Source organism: Globicephala melas, chromosome 2 (assembly GCF_963455315.2).
Source record: "Globicephala melas chromosome 2, mGloMel1.2, whole genome shotgun sequence".
NCBI classification, from domain to species: Eukaryota; Metazoa; Chordata; class Mammalia; order Artiodactyla; family Delphinidae; genus Globicephala; species Globicephala melas.
This window is the reverse complement of record NC_083315.2, coordinates 59,716,105-59,733,338: the sequence shown is the minus strand read 5'-3', so window position 1 is coordinate 59,733,338 and position 17,234 is coordinate 59,716,105. Positions and strand designations below refer to the sequence as shown.

General features: G+C 58.4%; 2 protein-coding genes across 7 annotated transcripts; one reads left to right on the top strand and one right to left on the bottom strand.

Annotated features, from left to right (window-relative positions):
• Positions 1–5,338, top strand: NEIL1 (nei like DNA glycosylase 1). Its single transcript, XM_030874939.3, has 9 exons — positions 1–856; positions 2,742–2,861; positions 2,958–3,021; positions 3,302–3,401; positions 3,817–3,944; positions 4,270–4,297; positions 4,482–4,543; positions 4,712–4,877; positions 5,060–5,338. The coding sequence occupies exons 1-9, from the start codon at positions 360–362 to the stop codon at positions 5,128–5,130; spliced, it is 1,236 nt and encodes a 411-aa protein (XP_030730799.1). The 5' UTR covers positions 1–359; the 3' UTR covers positions 5,131–5,338.
• MAN2C1 (mannosidase alpha class 2C member 1) lies at positions 4,408–17,096 on the bottom strand. Of its 6 annotated transcripts, none has more exons than XM_030874933.3 (26): positions 16,943–17,096; positions 16,563–16,688; positions 16,000–16,123; positions 14,774–14,844; positions 13,515–13,692; positions 13,016–13,205; positions 11,756–11,862; positions 11,463–11,573; positions 11,176–11,268; positions 10,932–11,048; positions 10,611–10,706; positions 10,369–10,514; positions 9,895–10,018; positions 9,413–9,534; positions 9,220–9,305; positions 8,948–9,103; positions 8,641–8,751; positions 8,365–8,497; positions 8,001–8,105; positions 7,743–7,899; positions 7,508–7,651; positions 7,011–7,120; positions 6,831–6,910; positions 6,548–6,696; positions 6,352–6,461; positions 4,412–6,279 (listed from the first exon to the last, which is right to left on the bottom strand). In XM_030874933.3, exons 1-26 carry the CDS (start codon positions 17,041–17,043, stop codon positions 6,153–6,155), a joined length of 3,174 nt encoding a protein of 1,057 aa, XP_030730793.2. In that variant the 5' UTR covers positions 17,044–17,096; the 3' UTR covers positions 4,412–6,152. The 6 variants fall into 6 exon arrangements, with proteins under 6 accessions (XP_060149965.1, XP_030730790.2, XP_060149966.1 ...); XM_030874929.3 differs by having other exon boundaries at positions 5,719–6,279; positions 8,365–8,459; positions 8,641–8,738; XM_030874928.2 differs by having other exon boundaries at positions 4,410–6,279; positions 6,352–6,910; positions 8,365–8,459; positions 8,641–8,738.
• Positions 17,097–17,234: the final 138 nt, after the last annotated feature.

The window sequence follows — 17,234 nt, the reverse complement described above, 5'->3', positions numbered from 1 at the left end:
ATGTTCCCAGACTGAGGGGGACAGCAGGGGCGAAGGCATGGGGGAAAGAAGAGCAGTGTGCTTGAAGCAAGTGAGTCAGAGGGAGCGTGGGAGGAAATGAGATGACAGTGTGGGCCCGGGAAGGATCTGGACGTTATTCTAAAATCAGGAAGGGTTCATGGAAGCCCATGGAACGCGTTAATGAGCAAGGGAGTCACGTTTCCCTAGTCTGAGCTTTCTCAGCATTTTCGGCGGGGGGCGGGGGAAGGGTTGTGGAGCAGGGGCTGTGGCCAAGCCAGCTGACTTCCTGCCAATTATCAGTTGACCATGGCCCCCTCTGACCCTCTGAAAACTGGGAGTGATAATTGCTACCTCACTGGATGCACACCTGGCCCAACCTGCTGTCATCTTCCCCCACAGGGCCTGGCCACCCCTCCCACAGAATGCCTGAGGGCCCTGAGCTACATCTGGCCAGTCACTTTGTGAACGAGGCATGCAGCGAGCTGGTGTTTGGCGGGTGTGTGGAGAAGTCACCTGTCAGCCGCAACCCTGAGGTGCCCTTTGAGAGCAGCGCCTACCACATCTCAGCTTTAGCCCGAGGCAAGGAGCTGCGCCTGACACTGAGCCCCCTGCCTGGGGCTCAGCCCCCACGAGGGCCACTGGCCCTTGTCTTCCGCTTTGGCATGACCGGCTCCTTCCAGCTGGTGCCCAGCGATGCGCTGCCACCCCATGCCCATCTGCGCTTTTACACGGCTCCCCCTGGCCCCCGACTTGCCCTCTGCTTCGTGGACATCCGCCGCTTTGGCCGCTGGGACCTCGGGGGCAAGTGGCAGCCAGGCCGCGGGCCGTGTGTCTTGCTGGAGTATGAGCAGTTCAGGTAGGGCCCGCACCAGGTGTGATGAATACAGCCCTGGGCTCCTGGCCGTTAGTGCCTCGGTGGCCAAGAAGTGAGTTCCAGCCCCTTCACCTGTAGACCAAGACAGTGTGCTTTCCTGGGGACAGTTTCCTGAGCTAATGGATGTGGAAACCCAAAACTGACGCGGTAGAGGGTGGGAGCAAGAGGTGGATGAGGACATGGCCAGTTAGTGTGAGAGCTGGGTCTCAGGTCAGCATCCCACTCTGTCTTTTGGCACCCTCAAGAGGCTAAGAAGAAAGGTGGAGAGGCTCTAACAACCTAAGAAAGGAGGCTGAGCAGGAAGGAATTGCTTCAAGGGAGTGGGGAGAGGACTGCCTAATGTGGTTTCTGAATCAGACTGTGGTCTCCCATATTCTGCCTACCCACTGGTCTGTGTCCCATGGTCTCTGTGCCCGTCTTCTGCCTGAGGGAGGGGTAACGGCCCCACCTGGGATGTGATCCAGGTCACATAAGATGGCACAGTGTCAGCCACTTCCCCTCCTCTAAAGATAAAACATGTATGAGTCTCTGCTTCGTGCCAGGCCAACTCTAAGTGTTGGGGGTTCAGCAGTGATCAAGAGGGATGTGGTCCCTGCTCCCACAGAGCTAGTTCAGGTAGGGCAGGGGGAAAAAGGGGACTAGATTAATTCAAATAGACACATGCCTGAAGAAAAATCCAAGAGGTAGAGAATGACTTTGAGCTGTGGAGGTGGGGGGAGGAGGAGGGTGCATTAGGAAAGGCCACCCCAGGTGACGTGTGAGCTGAGGCCTGCCTGATGAGAAGGAGCCAGCTGTGCATAGCTCTAAAGTAAAAGCAATCTGACAAGAATCACAAACACAAAGGCTTGGAGTGGACTTGGCAAATCCTTTCTTGGGGAAGGCACGCCTTCGGCTGCCCCTTGGGGTGGGTCAGGGCGTCTCTGGTGCCACAGAAGGCAGCAGACTGCTGGCCTTCCCAGGTATGCCAAGTGCACCCCTAAGGAAGTGTCTGTGTTGTCTTGGATTTCTCCCACTTCACCTCCTCTGGGGAGTTATGCCACAAGTTAACCCTTTGCCAGCTGAAGCTTCTCTCACAAAATGAGCGTTTCGGCTTGTTTTGTCCTCCAGCTGCGGAGCCTGTGGGGATCCGCCCCCCTCAGGGATCTGAACACCCAGGCCAACCTTCCACTCTTACCTTTACCCCAAAACTCTGTCTTCTGGCCCCCTATTTCACTTGCTTCTCACGCCCATCACTGAGTCAGTCTTGCCATGATCCTTTTCCACAAAGAAACAAGATACATGTACCCTTCATGGTGGTGAAGAGAGACCCATGACCCTCGGAGGTGGGGTGGGAGCTGCTGGGGCACTCACCAGCCAGGGCTTGCCCCCTCACTCCTGCTAAATAAACAGTGCCAGTACCAGCTTCCTGGAAGATCTTCAGCTTCTTGAAAAGACCTAACCCCGCCAATATCAAACCTTCATATCTAACCAACCAGAAGTCCTAGACAGGGAGTTCCAGACTGCGGTCACACCTGAGGTCCTGTGGTCACCTTGTTCCCAAAAATGTCTTGAGTCTGAGGCACTTTGGTGATATACACACCACATACCTAGACTCATGTGTTTTCTTGAACAGGCTGCTTTTGACTGGTATTTTTTAACCTTTTGTAATGCATTAAAATCCCACACTGTTGTTCCCATTTAACAGAAAACTGAGGTTCCCACTGCCAAAACACCACTGAGGCTGGGAAGAGGGGAACTGGGACTCCCCATTTCCTTCCCTTGCACTCAGGAATGGGTTCCCCCAGCTCCTCTCCCCTAACCCATTGGGAGGCAGGGAGGGGTGGGGTGGGCAGAATGGGTCTCATGTGCCCAGACTCTGTCCCTCCAGGGAGAATGTGTTACGAAACCTAGCAGACAAGGCCTTTGACCGGCCCATTTGTGAGGCCCTCTTGGACCAGAGGTTCTTCAATGGCATTGGCAACTATCTGCGGGCAGAGATCCTATACCGGTCAGCAGGCAGGCCCTGGGCATGAGGGCTGGGGTGGCTGGGTGTGCCCACATTCCCCACTGCTTAGCGTGGCGCCCTCTCTCCACCTCACTGCAGGCTGAGGATACCCCCCTTCGAGAAGGCCCGCACGGTTCTGGAGGCACTGCAGCAGCGCAGGCCGGTGAGGCTGCAGGGAGGGATGCACGCACCTATTAGTGCAGGCCGACAAGGGTCTGGGCTGGGTCAGGCGTCTCCAGCTTAACTCAAGCAGGTCCATTCTCGGTTTCCAGGCTGTTTCCCCATCTCTACAATGTGTGTGCGTGGGGGAGGTGATGGGGGGGCAGATGAACTGTCTGAGTCCTGCCAAGCTCAGAAGGGGTCTGTTCCTCAAGGGGTCAGCTGCCTTCTGAGTGGCCCTGCCTCATACTGACATCCAGGTCCTACCCCTGCCTCTTCTCCAGAGCCCGGAGCTGACCCTGAGCCAGAAGATCAGGGCCAAGCTGCAGAACCCAGACCTACTGGAGCTGTGCCACTCAGTGCCCAAGGAAGTGGTCCAGCTGGGTGAGGCCTGGGAGGCAAAGATGGCCAGCTAGGTCTGCTTTGACATATCGTGTAACCTGGGACAGTTCCTGCCCCTCTCTGGGCCTGGTTCCCTGCCTGGGGAATGGAAGTTTGTCAACCTAGTCGTTCTTAAATGGACTAGGCCTCCTTCACTGATCTTCACGTGTCGGGTGTCTATGTCCCCTGAGCTGCCCCATGAGGCAGGCAGGGCAAGGATTCTTAACTCAACTCCAGGATGGGAAAGCCATGGCCCAGAGTGGGGAAGACACCAGCCTGAGGTCACACAGCTGGAGGAGGGAGAGCCTTGGCCCCCTGACTCAGTCCATCAGCTTGTAAAGCTCAGGTCTAACTGGGCTCCCCCCGCTCCCAGCCTAAGTCAGCCCTCTGACCTCCGCCTGGCTCCTCTGTCCCACAGGGGGCAAAGGCTATGGGCCGGAGAGCACGGAGGAGGACTTTGCTGCCTTCCAAGCCTGGCTGCGGTGTTATGGCACGCCAGGCATGAGCTCCCTGCGGGACCGGCATGGCCGCACCATCTGGTTCCAGGTTTGGGCTCTAATGCTCACACAGGCAAATGGAGCCCTAAGGAAGCTGGTGGGATGGAAAGACCTGGGGTTGCACTGTTCCTGAGGATCTAAGCTTTCCCTGTGCTATGCCCCTCCCCTCCTCGGAGTCCCAGGGTCCCAGCTAGTGGAGCAGCCCAGGGCAGGGTTACCTTGCTGTTGGCTCTGACCTGGGGGGGAGGGGACGGTCAGAGAGGCTTCCTAGGGGAGGGGCTTCACTGATCTGGAAGGACAGGTGTGAGTTCTGCCTCTCCAAGGAAAACTACCCCTGCCAGATTGACTCCTGAATTCTCCTGATTCCATTTTAGGGGGATCCTGGACCCTTGGCGCCCAAAGGTAAGCTATGCCTAATGTAATGAGAGGGAAAAGGACTAGTTGCCTGCAAGGGCTACAGCACCCTTCTCCATCCCAGTCCCCACCCCAACCCTCGGAGGCACTCCAGAGTGGGAGCATGGGAGTCTAGAGAAAGGGGGCTGCGGCCACAAGGCCCTCCAACCCCATCAGCAACAGTATCCTGCAGGGGGCAAGTCCCGCAAGAAGAAATCCAAGGGAGCACAGAGGGGTCCTGAGGACCAAGTGGAGGTATGTCTCCCTGCTCCTACCCCCTCCCTGTACCCTCTCCTGTCCTGGCTGTACCTCCCAGGCCAGGCTCTTGGGCAGCTCCTTCCCTTGACAATGGAGGGCAATGGTGGGTTCTAACCAACCTGTGACTTGCTGAGCTCTTCAGGGACCCGTGTCTTCTCCACCCAGAATCCTCCATCTCCAAACAAGGCCCCTTCAAGGACACGAAGGGCACGGAGAGGCCTTCCTGAGCAGACTGCGGCCCAGCAGCCCGAGGGGACCAGCCTCCAACGGGACCCAGAAGCCCCCTGCGTCCCTGAGAAAGGGAAGAGGAGGAGGCAACCAGCGACCTCAGGTGGGCCTTCCTCAGCATCTTCCTCTAGGGAGGGAAGGGGCACCACCAAAACGGGCTCTCCAGGAGAGGAAGGGATGGCAGTGCGGGTGGGAGGAACACGTCGACAAAGGTGGCAGGGAGGCTGTTGGGACAGAGTCCTCAGCCTGGGGTCCGAGCTGCCACCTCACCTGTCCTCCCCACAGGCCACCGCAGACCCCAAAAGATCAAGGCTGACACCCCATCCTCGGAGCCTGAGGAGACCTCAGCCTCTTAGCAGGAGGGTCTCCTTGCTTGCATCCACCCCTTCCTGCTGCCCTGGATCTGGGCCTGTGCGGCTTCCTGGAAGTTGCAGGGGACTGGCTGCCCCTGGCCCTGTGGCCATTCCCTGTACAACTATGATGTTTTTAATTGTACCCATTGTCCCCATTTTTTAAGCCCACGTGAAAAAGGCTGTAATTTTTAGTAAACTGATAAACCTTGAACTTCTTGGGTTGGCTGCAGAAGGTCTGGGAAAACCGAATGTGGAAGGCCTGGTGCCCAGCCCTGGGGACAGGAGGGCCACTGCCTCAGCATGGCAGACTGAGCCCCATCCCAGGCCTCAAGGCCCTGGCTCTCAGGACAGTCTGCCTCTGCAGGGACAGCCCTTCAGAGGTGGTGCAGAGACCCACCCCGTCCCCCGGGGCAGCCCAGGCTCTACAGCTCCTCCAGTCCAGGATTCCTCATGTGGCTGCTCCCCTAGCCTAGTCCAGACTAGTCAATGCTCCCCTCCTAGTGGGGACCAGCCAGAACCCACCCTCCAGGCCTCCTCCCCAGCCCCAGGCCCTCTGCCTGTGGACACGGGGGAAGAGCTGCTGCTGCTTCTTTTCCCCCCACCCCACCGGCCGCACCACATGGCATGCGGGATCTTAGTTTCCCGACCCGTCCCCTGCATTAGAAGCTCAGAGTCTTAACCACTGGACCGCCAGGGAAGTCCCAGAAGAGCGTCTTATATCGTGGTCTTACAGTCAGCTTATGGTCACCGATATCCCCCGTCTCTGTCATGGGGCCTGCAATCCAGACCCTGCGCGCACAGATAACCTTAGATCTTGCCCCTGTCCCCAGATGCCTAGGGTAAAAACTTCCCCCCTCAATGCCTGAGTTTGGGACCTGAGCGGACTGAGCAGGGGCTACCAGCAGGGTTCCTAAGCCAAGCGTTTATTGTTCAAGAGGTAACTATCCTTGCTTCAGGCTTGACAGGCAGAAATGAGGAGCCCCCAAAGCCTTCCACAAACAAAACCCCACGCTCAGGGACTCATCTCAGCTCGGTGCGGGCTGCAGCACGAGCAACAGGGACTGCACTTGGAAGGGAGAAAAGGTGAGCTTCAGGCGGCTGTCCCGAAGGGGCAGGGGGCCAGCAGGGTCACGGCGCTCCAGGAGGTCACAGCTGGAGAACAGGAGGGACCATGAGGGCCCCGCGAGGGCAGGACTCCCACTCCCACCCCGCGCCCCCACTCACAGGACGGCCTCCTGAACCGGCAGCGACATGTGCAGCCAGCAGTCCACGTGGCTGCCGTGGGCCTCGTACAGCCTCAGGACCAGCTTGCGGCCCTGGAGGCTGGTCTCCGCCTACGGAGGGAGGTGGTGGTGGGTGGGGCCGAGGGCGGGCCCAGCTCGGGACCCCGGCCCGCTCCCCGCACTCCACCGGCCCTTGCCTGCTTGACGGTCTCCAACACGACTGCGGGCGAGGACACTGAAAAGGCGCTCCAGGCGGCGGCGGGTGCCGGGCCTGGGGCGGGCAGCGCCAACAGGGGGAAGTTGAGGCTGTAGGCAGCGGGAATAACGCCAGCGTCTTGGAAGGACCCTGGGCGCAGACCGGAAAGGGACGCGTCGTGGAAAATGAGGGTAGGGGCGTGGGACTGCTGGAGAGCTCCCCACTTACCGTTGGGGCAACCGAGGCTGAGCGGGGCAGAGAGGTATCGGGGCCGCAGCACTCACCCTCATGCGGCATCAGCGCGTAGGTGAACTCGTGGCGCCCCATGTCAACCGTGGCGTCAGGGGACTTGGGCGCCCGCAAGCTGGGGTGGGGAGGGTGGTAAGGGCCAGGCTGGAGCCGCCGAAGTTCTGTCCTGGGAAGACCGCGCTCCCATACCCGTCCCTGGGAGGCACCCCACTCACAGGGAGAGGCTGAGGACGCTGCCTCGCACTGACGCGCCATACTTGCAGTCATTGAGCAGAGCCAGCCCAAAGCCGTGCTCTGACAGATCGATCCAGCGGTGGGCCCACACCTGGAGGGTAGATCGGAGACCCACTTGGTGGCCCCGCCGCCTCCTCGTGCTCCAGAGCTCCTGTCAGTAGACTGAGGGAAGCTCTGGGACCACACGATTGAATGCCAGCTCTCACTACAGGAGGCCCTGCGCACACCACACAACCTGTCTAAGCCCCGGCTCCTCATCTGGGAAAGGGGGATAAGGGTACTTACCCCACCAAATGGGCATGAATATCAGACTAAACAGAAAGCATTTAGCACCATGCCTGGCATACGTGTCAGGAACCAGCAAATGCTGACCATCATCTTCCTCCTCCTCACCCCATACCACACAACGAGTCTCTCCCCAGCCAGGGAGGATCCAAACCCTCCACCACACCCCGCCCCACACCACCCCACGTCAGACCTCAAATCGGGCCCAGTCCCAAGAGGTGTTGTAGTGGGTGGGCCGCTGCAGATGTCCGAACTGGACCTCAAAGGTGGCCTGGGGGCTCCGCACACGGGCAGGGAACTCCACCTTCAGGAACTTGTGGGCCTCGTGCCAGTGCACCTGTCGGGGGTGGAGGTAGGGGTGCAAGGGGAGGGACCCCTCCTCGCCGGCCACACCCAGGGAAGATACCCACCGCCCTGCCCCCTGCTACCTCGGTGTGGAAGCGGACATAGGGGCAGCCGACGTCCAGCACCACCTCTTGGCTGAGCTGACTATTGGGGCTGATCTGCAGCAGAAACCAGGCGCTGCCCCGCACGCCACCCTGAGTGCCCACGGCCAAGGTCCCTGCCTGGCCCAGCACTGGCTTCCTGGGGAACAGGGGAGGGAGGCGCTGAGCCAGGACGGCCTGGCGGAGGGGGCCCAATACTCTCCTATCCCACGCCGCCCCCGAGTCCTGCCCACCCCGCACCGTGTTTCTAGGTGGTAGTCCATGACGTCCCACGCGTCCCAGTACAGGGGGACATCATCGAACAGCACAAACTGGTTCCCCACGGCACCCTCAGCAATGGCCTCCCTGGAAGGACATGGAGACTGGCGCTTTATAACTGTATGACCGCAGTCTCTCCAGCTGAGTGAGGTGGGTGGGGTGGGAGGTAGGGTGAGTAGGCCCAGAGGACAGGAGACTCCTAACCCAGCCGGCCCCATTCCATGTGTGGGTCCCAGTCCTGAGCCACCTGTGGGCTACTGTGGTCAGCTGTGGCCAGGGGACAGAGGGAATGAGAGGTCTGGGGTCCCCTGCCAGGCACTGGGAGAGGGCAGTGAGGGGTTAGCACCTGCCAGAGGCCACCAGCACCAGAGACGTCAGGCGGCCAGTTGGGTCCAGCCTCACCCGGATGATGCCGTTGTCCAGAGTCACAGAACCGTCAGTCTTGGTGGGAGGGGGCCTTGAGGCTAAGTCTGCAGAGGCTTCCCGCCACCAACAGCCCGCCCAACCCCAGCCCCAGCCCTGCCTTGCCACCTGCTCCAGGTTGGGGAGCTCAGAACCCCCACGTTGTCAGGGACAGCCCAGGACAGCCAGCCCCCGCCCACGGCGATGTGCCAGCACTCACCTCCTGCACTACAAACACAGGCTGCTGGGGCAGCAGGGGCTGCAGCGAGGTGGGGGTGGGAGCGGGAGCATAGCCCATGCTGGGCACTGTCACCAGAGCTGGGGATGAGGCCTGGGCATCAGCACAGCCTCCTTCACCTTCCAGGAACCATACTCGGGGCGGGGTGGGGGGCTGGAGGGGGTGAGCATTACTAGTACTCTCTAGCCTGGGGCAACCCGGGGCAGAGATCTCCAGGGGAATGTCCCCAACTCTCGATTTGGCCTTGATCCCTCCTGCTACAGTAGCCACCCTTCTCCCCAGCTCATACCTAGGCAGTGGGCCCCACCAGGCCTGGGCAGGGCCAGCACTTCAGTGCGCTTCCAGGGCAGTGTGTTGACAATGAGGAGGCCCTCAGGACCTGGCTCCCCAGCACAAAGGGCTGCGGCTGCAGCACTGAGCAGCGTGTTGCCACGGGAACGGATGTCTGGGGAGAGACTGGCTGGTCATGGGTGGGCAGTGGGTCTGGGTGACCCCTGAATGTCCCACAGGAGACACTCTGCCCTGGGTGCTGGAGAGCAGCGGAAATGTTGTCAGCCTCACCTTCGTAGTGGCACATGGCTTCCTCTGCCACCAGCTGGATGCAGCTTCCAGTCACCACATCGTGGAACTGGTTCAGAAGCAGGAGCCTGCGGGGGGCCAAGGGCAGGGCTGCGGAAGGCTGGGAGGGAGGGGCAGCCGCAGAGGTGTCTGGGGTGAGGTTAGTGGGTGGCAGGGGGGCAGAAGACAGACTGACCTCCAGAGGTCCTGTAGCTGGGCGGCCGGGTAGAGGAACTGGGCACTGCGGGCCAGGGCCAGGCTGCTGAGCAGCTCCACGTCATGCAGGATCCGCTCACACTCCCGGTTCCCCTTCTTGATCTGAGCCCAGGGTAGGGAGAATCAGTCTAGAGTCTGTTCAAGCATCCCAGGACACCTTCCAAAGCCTTCCCTTGCTCAGAACCCCTGGTGGCTCCCCAGGGCCTCTTGTGAGTTATCTACCCCAGATGCCTCCCTCCTCCCCGCTCAGCCCAAGCCCTTCCTCCCTCAGGGATGCTCAGTCCTGCCTCCTCCAGGCTCCTGACCACCCGGCTCTTGCACTTCTCTCCTCTCGGCTCCTCCGTGGAACACAAGCCTCTTCCCCCAGGTCTGGGCTGGGCTCTGTCCCCTGCTTCCTCCTCTGACCCTCTGGGCCTCTCAAGGGCACGCCCTCCCCATTTGGCTCAGCAACCAGCTCCTGACCTGGGCATGGGTGGTGTAGGTGCCATTATGTAGCTCCAGGAAGAGCTCTCCGACCCACGTGCACAGCTGCTCCGAGTGGCCCTCCAGCGCCGAGAAGAGTCGCTCCGGAGAAGAGAACTGCACCCTGAGGGAGACTGCAAGCCTGGGTCTCCCAGCTTGGCCGTGTGATTCACCCTTCTTCCATGCAAGGGTGACAAGAGACCCAGTCCCGACAGAAAGGAGCCACGCCCAGAAAGCTCCCTGTCCACACAAAGCCAGTTCTGGATACCCCAGGAGAGTTTTCTCTCTAGTAGGTTTAAGCCCCGTCCCACCTTTAGCTTTCCCCTCACCCTACCACCAGGGTAGAAGTTGGGAGGAGCCCATGGTCTGGGATTGGAGGGGGACAAGGTTTAGGGGAGGTGTCGGGCGCAATATTTGAGCAGAAGGGACTAAGGGCAAGGGTGGAGGGTAGGGCTGAGTGAGCCCAGGCCTGACCTGGGCAGCCCATCTGTATTGCACAGCCGCTTCAAGCGGTCCACCATGGTCTGGGTGGGGCCACCACCCCCATCCCCAAAGCCAAAGAGGAAGGCACTGTGGTTGGTACGCCCCTTGTCCCGGTTTTTGGCCACAGTCTTCAGCACCTGCACAGGTGGGCTCAGGGTCAGCTTAGAACAGGACACCCAGCCCTCTCCAGCCTGCCTCCCATCCCCGACCTTGGCCACTAGGTGCCCTCTCACCTCCTCCACACTGCCCTGCATCCCATATGAGTCACCAGGCGGGAAGTGGGCCAGCACCCGGGAGCCATCCAGCCCCTCCCAGAAAAAGGTATGGTGCTGCAGGCAGGGAAACAGGTAGAAGAGAGAGGGCAGAGTCAGGGCTGAGGCAGAGCTGGGCCTCCTAGACCTGCCCCTCCTGTTGTGTGACCCTGGGGGAGGCATGCCTTCTCTGGGTCGGGGTTGGGTGGCTTGTCCAGGGCCCCTCAATAAGCCTGGACGGAGATGTATGGGCTAGGTGGGACCCAGGCCCACTCTGAGCCTGGTTCCCTGGGGCCTGCTCACCGGGAAGTTGTTCACCAGGTTCCAGCTCAGTTTTTGGGTGAGGAAGTGCCTGATGCCACAGCTGCGCATGATCTGTGGGAGCTGCGCTGAGTAGCCGAATGTGTCTGGCAGCCAGAACTGCAGGGAAAGGGCCTCTGGGCACGGGAACCACGGCTCGGCAGCACGGCCACAGCCTCTGCCCCTCATCACTCAAGGGCAAGCTCCAGCCCCATGCGCCTGCAGGCGCAGCCGGCTCCCAGCCTACCTCAGAGCACATCTTCCCAAACTCCTGCAGGAAGAAGCTCTGTCCCTGCAGGAACTGCCTCACCATGGCCTCTCCACTGGGAAGGTTCCCATCCTGGCAGTGAGGGAACAGGGAGGCAGCCGGGGTCAGCACCAGGTGGAGCTCAGGCCAACCACCCGGACAGGAGCAGCCAGGGCTGTGACACTGGGTTATAGTCAGTGCCCAGGGAGTGTCCATCTCCTCACAGGCCCACCTGTCTGTCTGCCAGAGGGGAGGTTTCTGGGGCCAGGGCTGTGGACTGCACTTACCATCTCCACCCAGGTGCCCCCGACGGGCACAAATTGCCCACGGCAGGCGAACTCCTGGAGCCGGGCATGCAGGCCAGGGTAGTGGCTCTTCACCCACGCGAGCTGCTGTGCCTGTGGGGCAAACGAGGCAGGAGCTGGGCCAGGGGGACAAGAACCCCATCCAGGGCTGAGCACCTGGGGCCCAGTGGGTGGCTGAGGGTGAGTAGCCCTGCCCCTCAGGCCCCAGAAGCCCTCGGAACCTCACACTAGCCCCCATTGGGCTCCAGGTACCACCGCACAGCCGTCCCTCTGACCTGGGAGCAGGCAAAGATGAACTCAGGATTCCGCTCCATGAGCTGAACGACTGTCACCCAGCTCCGGGCACATTTCCGCACGGTCTCCTTGAAGGGCCAGAGCCAGGCTAGACGGGGAGGAGGGTGGAGGATAAGAGAGCAGCAAGGTCCCCAGCTCCTCACAGATCTCCAGCCGCACCCCTGCCCCCCAGCATCCAACCACGCCCAGCCTGGGCCTCCAGAGGGTCATCCTAGCCTTCCGTCCATCCCAGGCCCTTTCCCTGCAAAGTCCTGTGGCATCTCTCCTGAGCTGTCACTTTACATCACTCTTGCAAGGTAGGAGTAGGGACTGGGGAAAGGAGGTTGGCTGGGCCTATCGGATCAATTTTACATCAGGAAATGGAGGCCCCAGTCCCTGGAATAGCCTTACTCTGAGGTTCAGACACCCCTGAGAGGATCCTGTAAGAGGCAGTGGGGGTTGGCCCTTCCCCTGCACGCACATTGAAGGACAGCCTGGAACAGAGGGCACAGCTTCCTGAGATGGACCTGCCTGGGCCAGCTGTCCTGCGTGAGGCACTACAGCCTCTTGCAACCTCTAGGCCTCAGTTCCTTCTTTACCAGCCCAGAACTCTACATCCCATGCTTTGGCACAGCAGAGAAAGCCCTTGTTCTGTGGTTCAGAAACTTTAGCTGCATCAGAATCAATACTTTGGGGAGTTTTTTAAAAATGTAATTTCCCATAAGCCTCACAGACACTGCAGACTTAACCAGGTTCAAAACTGACCTCCTGATCCTCCCCAGGAAACCTCCCCCTGGGCTTGAGTCCCCATCTCAACTACTTCCACATCACTCCTATCTGAGGACTTGGGCACTTGTCAAATTCTTACTCATCCTCACTCTGTTCAAAGGTCATCTCCTCTGAGAAACCTTTCTTGAATCCCCCAGACCCAGCTGGGTTAAATGCCTCTTCTGGGCTCCCCAGCCCCCGATCCTTCCCTCCATCCTGGCAGCAACTGTGTCTGCCTATTTTGTGATCACCAGTCTCTATAGTCCTAGCCTCCCAATATCTAGCATGGGGCCACACGGGGCATCAGATTTTGTTGAAAGAATAAACGAAGCCACGTCTAGCAGAGCCTACAGCCCATTCCCCTTTCCCAAGGGAAAACTGGGGTCCAAGAGGGGCAAGAACTCGATGTGGATCACACAGTGCTTCCAGGGCACAGCCAGGTCTTCGAGGCCACTCCTGCCTCCCCGAACCAGCCCAGACAACTGCTGCCCTACCTGTATCAATGTGGCAGTGCCCCAGGGCATGGATGGTATGCTGGCCTTCACCCCCACGTTGGCCAAAGAACTTGGAGGCCAGGGCCTGGGCCACTGGGAAGGTCTCCGGCTGGGCGGGGTCACATATGTTCACCATCTGGTTGGCTGTGTACAGGGCCTGGTAGCTGCGCTGGTTGTCCTCCCCGAGGCCCTGCAGCAGGGTTCTGTCCCTTAATCCCCATCTCAAGCAAGCAGAGTCTCCAAAATTAGACCCCAGCTGATCTCCCACGGGTTCTCAGCAGAGCTCCTCCCTACCTCCAACCCTGTGCTCCTGCTGGCCCCCCTGCTCAGCACTGTCTCCTTCCTCCCCTTTACACAGGGAAATCCTCTCAACACTCAGGCAGGCATGAAACACCCTCCCTATTCTGGATTCCCAGAGCTCCAACTATCTGACCCAAGAAACAGCCTGCCTGGAACAGGGCTCTAGAGTGTGAGCAGGTGGCGCGGGGGTGTCGAGTACCTTGGCCATCCCCAGCAGCAGCTCCAGATCCACCAGGAGCTTGTGGACATCCCGGTGGAACACGGCCAGCTCAGCCCGGCTCACCTGGAACATCTTCTCTGGGTCAGGGGCTGCGATCATGGTTCCCTTCCCGGCCCCCAGGAGCCCACTGCAGGCTACTTCCACATAGAGGGTCAGGCTACAAATGCGGGGAGGCAGCCTCAGGCCAAGGGACTGGCAGAGGACTCTGGGGCTTGGGGAGGGAGGACCAAAGAGGCATCCAGCAGACCCCTCCCTATTCACCCCCAGGATCTACCACCCAGAGGATCTCACAGTTATGTCAGGTGCGTGTAAGAGAGGGTCATGGTAGAAACAACAGACTACACCAAATTCTGCTGATGAGTGTTCTGCCTTGGTTGGGGTGAATAAGTAGCCAAGTTTGGAACCATGTGAATTATACTGTTGTTTAGACTTTTATTTCCAAAGCTGTCTTTACAATGCACTGCCTTGGTCTCAGAACCCTCTTTGCACATTAAAAACATGTTTGGATCTCCCAGGTCCAGTCTTTCAGAACAAAGATCCATCAGCCAATATGGGCAGGCCACTGTTTGGAGAGCATGGTGGGCTGTGGTGCTGTTCTACTCAGTCTTCAGAGAGCAAACATGACTTCCTTCGGGAAGCCTTCCATGACTCTCCTCTTATCCCTCTCCCTAGTCTAGAACAAATTTCTTATGTTGAAAGTTTTTTCTTTCAAAGCCCTCATCAGTTTTGCAATTATTAAGTATATGTGAGTCGCCCTTGCTGTCAAGAATCACATCATTCACCATCAGTCCCAGTGCCTGGAAACATCAGATACACAATGTTCAATAAATATAACACCTAAGAAGAGTTTTTGATAGTGTCATAAAATGCATGTTATAATATGGATTTTTTAAAAATCAGGATTCAAAATATCAAAGAAATACAACCTCAACTAGTAAAAACTACATTTGAAAGAATTCCCGAGAAGAATGCTGAGATGTTAATAATGGACATCACTAAGTGATGGGATAATGGGAGTTATTTACTTCTTTGTGCTTTTCTGTATTTAACCCAAGAACGAAAACACTATCTTTATAGCCAGAGAAATCCTGCTTTTCAAAAATAAACTATGAGAGTTGAAGATGGTTGTATTGAAAGTGGGTGTGTTTCTCAGATGGCTCTGGGCCTCAGCTCCTCCTTGCCCACTGATGCTCCCTCCCCTACAGCACTGGTCAACCACAGCACAGGGACTCACTCACCTCCGGGGGTCTTCTTCCCCCAGCTTTTCAGTCAGGACATAGCTGGTCTTCTCCCCCTCTTTGGTCAAACCCTGGTGGGGAGTGCAGTGAAAGAGACAGGACCTGAGGCTTGTGAACAGCTCAGATGAAGTATAAGCTGAGGGAGGCCAGGCCCCTCTACCGGGTCCCTAGCACTGGCTCCTCTCTCCCAGACAAGACCAAGATTGACAAATCAGGGACCTCTGGTAGCAGGTGCCCCAACCCCCATGGCAGTCAGTGCCATGACCACCAAATGGCACCTATCTGCCAGCAGAAAAGCCACTGGTCTTGTGGAGTCTTGGGGAGGTATCAGGTCCTTGGTGGCTTCTGGTGGCCTCTGTACCCCTGAATAAGCATCTGAAGGGAAACTCTCTGAAGTCAGGGACAGGTTTACCTCATTCCCCACTATATCCCCAGTGCTTAGCACAGGGACCTGCCAGAGAGGGCACTCAGGAGACATCCTGCTGAGCCAGTGAAGGGAGGGAGGGAGGGGTCTGCCATCTTTCTGTACAGGAAGAACAACAGTCCTGACCTGAGACTGAGGGTTAGTCAAACTGAAATGGAAGCTGTGTGAACCTGAACAAGTGTGTTAACATCTATATATCTGTTTCTTAGTCTGTAAATGGCCATAAAGACCTACCACATAGGATTTTAAAGGTTAAACCTGTTAAGGTTGGATGCATAAACAAGGTACTTAATAGTGGTTATATCTGGGGAACTGTGGGTGAGGTAGCAGGGAGATATCCATTATTTCAGGTGAAGAGGACTTTTTAAACTTTATATTATCCAGAACTGTTTCGAAGTCTCCCTCCCCGACTGCCATAAGCATATATTCCATATAATAAAAACCAGTTTATTTAAAACTAAAAATAGAAAGTGATATAGTCTGCAAAGTCACTAGTCTGGCACCTAGTAAAGGGTTAATAAATGGATCTGCTGTACCTATTATTGTACTTGATTAATAACTATTTTCATCCCAGAATGGGAGGGTGACCAGTCAGTGGCAGGGTTGGTTTAGTATTAATTATGTTGAGACCCTCAGCGATCCTCTCAAACATGAGAAGGAACAATTACACCGGGGCCCAAGCAACAACCTCTCCAGTCCTGAAATCCTGATACCACCCTGCAGGCATAGCCACTCAGCTGTGGCTTCTCCAGAGACCAGGGCTGAAATGTGGCCATACCTGACCTAGGGCAGGGCTCCTCACCTGGACAGGTTCCCCATCACGCCACACCAGGCCTTCTCCATCACTTTCCCAGCGAAGGTGAACTTCCTGACCCACCCATGCCTCTGGGATGGTCAGCTCCACCCGGAACCAACAGGTCCACCATCTGCAACAGAACCACTAAGATGGGCCTAGGGGTCAAAGCCCTTTCCTTTCGACATACTTCCTTGGACTAAGGGTCAGCAGGGGCTTGAGACTTTCACCAAGTATCTGCAGCATCACAAGGTATTCAGCTTTGATCCACAAGCAAGGAGCAACGGGGTGTACAGCAAGGTGAGGGAAAGAGGCAGAGAATCAGGGGTCTGTGATTTGTCCTAGAGTGTCCTGCCTAAGGAATGTCCAGGGACTGGGAGAAGGGGGGTAAATGAAAATTCTCCCATTAAGTCTTGAGGGATCAGGGATCTGCTCCCAGCAGAGGGTGCTGCTCTGCCCCAAGTGACGGTCTAGGGCACAGGGCCGACAATGGAGGTGTGGCCCTTAGGGGAGGCGAGTAAGCCGGGAGCGGGGCCCTGTCGGCCCCGCCCTCCCTCTGGAGCGTTACCCACGTGGGTCCGAAGCTGTCGCCGACCTGCGCGGGGCGGAAATCCTGCTGGACTGCCTCCTGGTAGGGAAGCCTTTCGGGCGTCAAGAAGCTGGAGAGCTCGGCCACTGGGCAGCTGTCTCCGAAGAGCCTGGGCGGGAGGGGCAGGTGGGCACGCGCCACTGGGCCAGCCGGCGGGTGGGGACTCGCATTCCCTCGATCCACCGCCGGGAGGGCTGCCTCACAGCTCAGTCTCCCCCCATCCCTCCTCCTGGGCCCCAGCCCTTTCCGCGGCGGGCACTTTGTCCCTCGGCCCAGGTGGCCGAAGCTTTGGTTTCCCCCCGGACGGGAAGGCTAGAGACGCGTGGATGCGGCCGGCCGGCGCCATGGACGAGGTGGCCACACCTGCCGCGGAGATTACAGTCGGTAAAGTAGAGCGGCGACACGAATTTCTCCACCCGCTCCAGCGTAGTGCGCCAGTGCTTCAGGGCCGGCGCCGCCGCCATCGCCGCGCGCTCTCTCCTCTCCCCGGAAGGCCCCAAACCCTGCCGGCGCGGTCCACGGCCTGGAACCAAAGGTTCCGGCGTCCGAAGGGCGCCTTCCAGGCCCGGACAGCTTTTCTTGGAACACCAGCGGCTCTGTGAAGTCTCGCTGCTCTGAACTTTGAGCAGGGAGCTGAAAGCTAAAAGCCGCACTT